At 40.5% G+C, this 8,660-nt stretch overlaps 1 protein-coding gene across 1 annotated transcript; it reads left to right on the top strand.

The window, feature by feature from the left end:
* Window positions 1-261: 261 nt before the first annotated feature.
* Window positions 262-3,276, top strand: LOC136501111 (succinate dehydrogenase subunit 6, mitochondrial-like). The gene is made up of 4 exons (XM_066496607.1): window positions 262-513; window positions 601-703; window positions 834-977; window positions 3,006-3,276. The coding sequence occupies exons 1-4, from the start codon at window positions 349-351 to the stop codon at window positions 3,017-3,019; spliced, it is 426 nt and encodes a 141-aa protein (XP_066352704.1). The 5' UTR covers window positions 262-348; the 3' UTR covers window positions 3,020-3,276.
* The last annotated feature ends 5,384 nt before the right edge of the window (window positions 3,277-8,660 follow it).

The following is an 8,660-nucleotide window of genomic DNA, read 5'->3' as shown; positions in this document are numbered from 1 at the left end:
GTAGTGCAAAGTTGTAACTTGTGCAATATCAAAATATTAAAAAAAATATTAACTACAAAAGGGTTTTAAAATGACAAAAGAAAAATTGAAATCGTCACAAAGAAGGCAGCAGTCGCTGCCCGCTATAGTACATGGAGGCCCGTGTATTTTCAAGTTGGGCTGAGCCCATGTAGGTGGACCATTCCAGCCCGGTCCATCCGGGCCCACTTGTCATCTGACTGAGTGGCGTCTTCCTTCCTCCTCCCCCTTTCTTCCCCCAGACCAACCCACCGCAGCACAGGGCAACAACACCACACCACCTCCTCGCCGTCGAAACGAATCCAAGTGACCAGCGAACCGGCGGCGGCGATGGGGATCGGGGAGCACTTCGAGGGCGTGAAGCAGCACTGGGCGAGCAACTTGGCCCTCCTCGACTACTTCAAGAAGGTCTACGGCCGCGCCGAGCCCCTCCCCAAGTGGTCCGACGCCGACGTCAACGAGTTCATCGCCTCCGACCCGGTCTACGGGCCCCAGGTCGGCGCTCCGATCCGCTCCCCTCCCCTCCTCTCCCCCTTCCTGTTCGCCTCGCCTCTCCTCTGACCACAGATGCGGTTTCCGCAGCTCAAGGCCCTGCGGGAGTCGAGGAAGTTCGCGCTCGCCGGGGCCTTCGTCGGTGCCGCCCACCTCGGCGGCGTCGCGCTCAAGTTCTCCAAGGCGCCGCACGGTATGACGGACGGGGTCTTTGCGGCTATGTGTGGCTGCCAGGTTTTCCAGATCGGTTGTGACATCGGTTTGGTTTTGTTGCTGTTTCTGATCGGCGGCATTTGTGGGTGGTTGGCTGTGATTGACTGCAGGCGTCCTGCTGGCGACCGGGTTCGGGGCGATCACCGGCGCCGTGCTGGGATCCGAGGTGGCGGAGCACTGGTACCAGTTGTACAAGATGGACAAGCAGGGGGCCAACCTTAGGTTCATCTACTGGTGGGAGGACAAGGTCTCAGGTCTGTTCTGTCCCCCTTGTGCCATCTTGTCCTCTCTTTCCTCATATGATGATCCAGTTCCTGTTTAGTATACGTGGTTAATTCTCTAGAGGATGTTTAGTATACGTGATTAATTCTCTAGAGGATGCAATGTCCTAGTTGCAATTGTGGCCTGCATGTTGCCGGAGTCGATTACAATGTCGAAATAGTGGATGTGCTTGTGTCAGTTTCAGCGTGAGTAACACACAGCTAATCTTACCTGACCAACTGTGTGATATACTATGTGTTAAGCTACTTTGCAATCTTCCATAGGTTTTTGTGCAAGTTACAGATTGTACGTGGTAATTCTAGTTGTCTATTTAAGTGAATTATAAGTCTGCTAAGTTTTTAGAATAAACTTTGTGTTAATGCCCAGTTTCATCCATGTACCCTTTTCCCGACCAAGTCAATGATTACTTTCTGGAAACACTTGCCACTCATTTTACAGAATGTTTTTTTTCTTTTTCTGAGACCTACAAATTGTAGATTAGTATAATATTTAAAACTGCTTTATGTTCAGTCAGAATTTATGCATCTGAAAACACTCTTTAGTCTTTACAGCTCACATATCTACTACCACTGTTGTAAGTGGTTGGAACAGAACCCGTTTCTGTGTCTGAGACCGAAAGCTGCACCTAATTCAGAAGTACCCCTGGTGATGACTGATCAATCTTAGAGGGATTCTTGAGCTAGCTCATTAAACTCAAACAATAATTAAGGCACAGATTCATCTACGTCTGATTAACCCAGCTACTACTAACAGATGCCTTTCTAGAAATACTTGTCATTTAACCTTTTGTGCAAACTGTACATTAATATAACATATAGTGCTGCTTTTTGTGGGTTTTCTTTATATGTCAGGTTGAATTTTAGACTAGGAGGAAACAGTTTTAGATAAATTTCTTGGAACTGACTTTCTAGAAACACCTCTTTAACCCAGCTAAATGTAATTATTACTTCCTGGAAATACTTGCCACGAATTTTAGATAAATTTCTTGATTTTTTTCTGAAACCCACAAACGGTAGCCGGTAGGTTAGTAATATTTAGAACTGCATCATGTTCATTTCAGAATCTATACGTCTGAAAGTACTCTTTATTCTTCAAACCTCAGATTCACAACCACCGTAACCCATTTTCTGTGTATATCAGTATATCTGAGACTGAAGATCCATCTACCTTTTATTAAGCCAGCTAAATACTAGCCAAGATGCCCTTCTAGAAACACTTGCCATTTAAATTTGTGTGCAAACTGTAGATTAGTACAACAAATGTAGTGCTATTTTATGTTGACTTTATCACTTTTTGTTTATGTCAGGATGTATCTTCAGACTAAGCATTTCTTTTTTGAGCAAGGCACTGACTTCCAGTCTTAGTTATGGCTTCCATGTTTTCGTGGGTTCACCCTCTAGTTTTGTTTGGTACCTGAGTCAGTCTTCTGGTGGAGAGAAAAATTTGTGTAGGGCCGTAGGGGAATGGGTATGCAAAATATGTCAGACACTAAGCAGGACTATCAAATGCCAAAGAATGCTTCTTGCAGCGCAAATTGTTGGATATACATATAGTACTAACAAGTTTGTGTTCAGTACATACACAATTCTCTTTGTACTAAAAGTTGACTTGTGAGTTGCGACTGATTATGTTTTTGATTCCCTTTCTAGTGAATTTATAGTATTAAAGTATAGGATGCAGTTGTGTCAGTTTCAGCATGAGATTACTTGCCAGTACGCAAATGATTGAAGTCGAGCAACTGCATGGTTTGTGTTAGCTTTTTTAGGTCACCCTACATAATGATTCTGTTTTTTCCCATGTAATGTGACACGATAGTGGATTACAACTGCAAAAACTCTTCAAAGTACATGATGGAGCAGTGTTAGCTTCAGCATGTTTGTACTTATTAACACAATTGATTGCAGTAGGCTGTCTCCATAGCAGTGTTTCCTTTTGGTTTTACAAGATTGAAGATTCCTTCTTTGTTCTAATTCTTCTTTGTTTTCCTTCTGTGAAAACAGGCCAGAAGAGCTGAACCACATTGAATGATGCCTATTTTGAGCATACCAGCTTGACAAAACATTGATGTCTCTTGTGCTGAATTCTTAGTTTCTGTCTCCTAGTTTTCTCTAATAAGTGTGAATTGGCTAAGGAAACCAACTGGACAATGCATTTTCATCTCTGTCATGAGTGATGTTTATCCTTAGTACTTTACAATGTTCATGGTCGCTCTGGTGTAAACAGTAAATCCTATCCGTTTTCAAGATATGTTTTCTCAAACTACTATTTTTCTATCAGTGGTTGCATACAGTGTGTTTTTGGTTTTTCTGGTCTGAAGCTACTAGCCTACTATGTCCATTTCAGAAATGGCAGTTTCTTCTAGCCAAATGGTTGATTATGATTCATATCATTATCAGCGTTGTAGGAGGTAAATTGGAATGCCATATTCTTTACATGTTTATGTTGCTAGGATTGTTGTATCTGTCCTTAACTACATGGATGTTGTTCTGTTTACTGACCAAGTTTAGAATGTCCATTCCACCTCTGCTACAATTGTAGCTACTGTTGTATCAAGTTAGGTGTGAGAAGTAAAACGCTAGGGAAATGGAGAGCCTCCCCCTTTTCCTAGAAGTACTATAAGGATTCTCCTACATATCCAAGTATGCTCCACTCATTCTACGCCAAGCACCCAATCACGGGATCAGAATCACAATCTAGATCATACCTTTCACGAAAGAAAAGGACAGGCAGAACTTAGATACGCTGATGACTCAGTACCTGATAGTGCAAGCATAGTTTCTAATGCCTATGGTTTTTCTTTATATGTATCACTTTGCTCATCTTAATCTGTGTTAGCTGAAATCATGTGCCCACAATTTTCAGTGGAAGGTATCATTGTGTGAAAGAGAGTGTCTTGTTCGTGAAAACGATGTTTCCTCGTCTAAAATACATCCTAACATGAACATAAAGAAGAATACATATGTTATGCTAATCTGCAATTTGCAGTCAGGTAAGATAAATGACAAGTGTTTCTAGAAAGGCATCTTTGTTTGGTGTTTAGCAGATTTAAGGAGATGTGGATGAATCTGGGTCTCAAGTTTTTTGTGTATTCGTGAGCCAACTTGGGAAGCATATAGTCTCCCTAGGATGAATCAGAGATCACGAAAGTCGGTTCTGAATTTGGTGCAGTTTTTAGCTTCAGGTACACAAGTTACTGTTAGACTATATTCTGGAAATTAATCCTACCCTACCAACTCTAACAGTTAATAGACAAGACCGTCTCTAGGAATTTGGGCCCCCAAAACGAAACAAAATGCAAAATGAGGTCCGAAAATTTGAAAAAATAAATCATGTCCAATATAACTAAAGAATACTTTGACTTTTACATGTGTTATTTCAATATACAAAGTTTAGTAATATATCAAATATTGATGCCAAAAAAATAGGTAGAACTAACCTCATGATTTACTGGAAAGCATCAACTATCTTGGAAATTTTAAGCTTATAAGATACCATGGTGTTAGGCACCTAGGATGCCCGGTGTACATAAAACTCTTTTCCTAACTTAATTGAGCGGTAGAGCTACTGCCATTTCCTTAAAAAAAAGCCTATAAGGTACTGCTTGAAATAAACAAAAGAAGACCGGAACAAATTTGAATGAGCAACTATCCTATAAATCTTGGATGCGTGACTACAACTATATAGAGTCTTAACCTTTCTACCGCTGAGAAATTTATGAAACAATTATTGATAATTTTTTTTAGAAAAAGGAATATATTAATATCCTAGCTTCTGCATCGACCAATGCATATAGTTGTTCCTTATTACAACACAAGCACTGCGGTCCACGCAATCTCAAACACAAAGTTTTGGTCCAAAATGAATAAAAGAAAGGTTTGCAAACTCAACATCCAAATAGCAATTCTATTACTAAATCTCCAACCGTGCCTTGCAAACACCCCATCACGGTTGTCTCAATATTCCTGCATCCCATCTTCATCATTTGGTGATCCTCCTCCCTCTGTAATAGAGACCAGGACCTGGTCCAGTAGGTCCCTTGAAGATAACCTGCAAATAAGATGGTGCTACGAACTTGTCAAAAATTATATCATTCCGAGTTAACCATATCGTCCAACAAATTGCACTTGCACCCACAAGAATCTTATATTTCAGTTTCCTATTTATCCCGTGTAACCGACTTGTAAATAAATTATGAACGCTAGTTGGAGGAATTAAACTAAAGGAAATATAAATAGTTCACCACACGAATTTAACAAAATGACAGTTAAAGAATAGATGTTGTATAGACTCGTCAGAAGAACAGAAACAACACTTTCTATCCCCTTGCCACTGCCGCCTTGCTAAATTGTCCTTTGTTAAGACTACTCCCTTATACAAATACCACAAAAATACTTTGAGTTTCAGTTTCCATATAAATGTGTTATATGGTATAACTTCAGCTCCTAATAAGGCTCTATACATGAATTTGACTGAAAACAATCCATTCTGATGTAGCCCCCACACAAAACGACCCCTCTGGTTTGTTAACTGTGCATCTGCAACCATAGCAACTACATCGTGCCACGCTTGTAAATTAACACCTACTAGAGATCTCCCGAAAGCCACATATAACGGCGTCATAGACAACACTGTTCTTACATATGCGCCTTTTCTCCTAACCATATTATATAATGCGGGAAAAGAGAGATTTTAAAGGACGTGGTCTTATCCACGAGTCCTCCCAAAATCGTACTTGAGACTCGTCACCTAGATCAAACTTGCCCAACGAGAGGAACTCCTCCTTGACCTTCATTAGACTAGCCCAAAATTGGAAGTCCCAGGCAAGTATTGAACTTGTGTAAAAGTTTTGTCTCTTAAATACTTATTCCTAAGCAATTGTTGTCAGACCCCATCTTCATTCAGTAACCTAAACAACCATTTGCTTAGGAGACATTTGTTATGAACGTCTAAGTTTAGGACTTCCAACCCTCCTTGATCTTTCGGCGTACATACTACCTCCCCGCAACGGCGTCAGAAATACTTGTTGGCATTTTTAAACACAATCACCAAGTATGGAGATAGAATCCATCCCCAGCAACGACACCAGAAATGCTTGTTGGTATTTTTTTAGCGTCATCACTAATGATTAGCAATGCCACTAAGTAATAGCCTTGATAGTTTCTTAATAATTTTAGATATTTATCCGCAAGGGCACGGAGCTATCATTATAGCATTTCACCCGAAAGTATTCTGGATATCGTTATTTATATTTTTCCAAAGGAAGGCATTTGATTAAGAGTCTAGTATGGATATGAACTTGAATAATAATGCTTGCAAGTACACCAATGTTTATAACAGGGTTAAGAACGGTGATTTCAAGATAGTGGACACACACTTGGCATTCCTCAAAGGATAAAATAGAGAAGAAAGAATAAAAGAATAGTCTAAGTCGAGCAGGCATTGGTCTAGTATAGTCATACAAAGATTAGTTAATGATGATACAAGTTACATAATTAGTCTTAGGGATAAGTGTGAAGCATGTCGGGAGGCCACCGAGTACTGGTTACCAGCAACCTCATGTGACAATTTAGACTTCTACACCCTAGTCGAACGTGAGGGATTACAAGGGACGGGCAGGGCTGTCACCACTAGCTGCCTACCCCTCAATAGTGGAAAGGAATAATGCATTCACCTGCCTCTCCATACCCAAGCACCACGCTTGCGTATACAGAATTTACCCAAATCCCCTCGGGTTCCCGACCCTACGGATCGACAGGTAAAGGACTTGGGCACACCTAACGGCACGATGAACCGCCACCCCAACTTTGCTCTAATTTCGACTATATAAGTTATATGAGTGTTTAAGCATAAAGTCATGTATACTACTCTCATGACATACAAACTATAGACTAGTTCATATATCAAGATTATAACACGATAACTATACTCTAGTTCATAAGTATGACTATAAATATCATACGAGCTTAACTTTGGAATATCTCATATCTCTATTCATACCCAAAGGTCTCTTCTTCCATGGAGCCAAGGTCTCCAAGGTAGCTTTGCCTTGCTCTAAAGCTACTAAAAAGTAAAGCTACTACTACTAGAGAGTGAGGTGTGTGAGGTGATGCTCAAGGTGAGTGTGTTATGAGACGGGGGTACCCCTCTATTTATATAAGAGCCAAGCGGTGCTTGGAGCCTATTCTTGGCGCGTCCCCAGCTCCCACCGCCTTAGCATGCTTTCATGCCGACGCCACAGCAAGGGGTGGCTGAGCAGCGCCGGCAGGGGGTCGGCCGCCCTAGCGCTACTCAGCCACCCCTAGGGGTCGGCCGCCCCTTGACCATGGCCGCTCACAACCGCCTTTGCATGGTAGGCCGTGGGCTGGACCAGGATGGCTTCCCCGTGGTGCTTTGCTCCAGTTGCATTAATTTGATGGGTGTCTCACTTGTTCCTTTGCGCAAATCAGCGTCGGAAAGCGCGTTTCGATGAATTATTTTATGTATTTGTGTTTGTGACCTGCAAAATAATGTTCTCCAAATACATGTGAAACTTGGTTAATAGTAAATGTATGTGTTTAAGATTACTTATTTCTCCTCTTTTTGTGTCTTAATTGACGGTCGGATTTGATCGGTGAAGACCGCCAACAAGCTCCTCCAAGCTTAACCTTTGCTCATCCCGAGCAAATAGCTAAGTTATTGGTTGTTGATCAGTAGTTGCTATGATGACGAATATAATTCATAAGTGCCATGCCTATAACAAAGTATTCTTCCTCAATTTAAATAAGTTGGCATTCTATCCACCCTTTTAACTTAATCCCTGTGGGGTTTATTGCTTTTCCAAATCTTAGGTGGTTGCAAGATAGAACGGTTTTAACAGAATTACCAATCATTCATTCTTTGATCAACCTTCTATCCGGAGGTTTTATAAATTTTGCAAAATAAAATGTAAGTTTCTCAAATGATTCACTCAATCGCTCAATATATATGACCCCCACCAAGGCATTTGATTGTTTTGACTTCTTTTCATCCTATCTCTAAAAGGCTTTGAGTGGAGTTTTAGGTAAGTTTGAATGAGAGGCATACTTATATCACATATATTGCTAAGTCAAAAATCAGATTCAAGGAGATGCAAGTCATACACTTTGATCAAGATGTGCAAGTGCGTGGAATATTTTCCTAATCCTAATGTTTTTGGTACTCCTTTGATCATGATTTTCTCTCTTTTGATAATTGCCTTAGAAGTATGGGCTATCTCTCTCTCTTTTTCAATACTTTGGAACCTTCATGTTGTGTTTCAATTTTTTTCTTTTCTTTTGCTATTTTGAGAGCTTCAGGTGTCTCTTTTTTTAGCATAGCCCATTTTAGGTGGACGGAAAAGCATGTTTTTACGTAACTATCAGTGTAAGAGTTAGCATTTTATTTGTGGGTGTACATGAATCTTGATCATGGGTGTATGACAATAATCTCTATAAGGGTCACAACAATTTGACAAAACTCAACGTGAATATAAGTAGCATATGACTAAGGTTTTGATTTGAATCACGTCGTATGGCCGTGGTAAGATTTCATAACCATTGAGAAACTTTTGATTTTAACATTTTTAAAATAAAAACTTCAGATGGAAGTTTCTCTTAGAATAAAGTCATAGCATATTCTATTTACCATATCATAACTTG

Source organism: Miscanthus floridulus, chromosome 13 (genome assembly GCF_019320115.1).
Source record: "Miscanthus floridulus cultivar M001 chromosome 13, ASM1932011v1, whole genome shotgun sequence".
Classification (NCBI taxonomy): domain Eukaryota; kingdom Viridiplantae; phylum Streptophyta; class Magnoliopsida; order Poales; family Poaceae; genus Miscanthus; species Miscanthus floridulus.
Note: the sequence above shows the minus strand (reverse complement) of the source record. Positions and strands in the feature narration are given on the sequence as shown.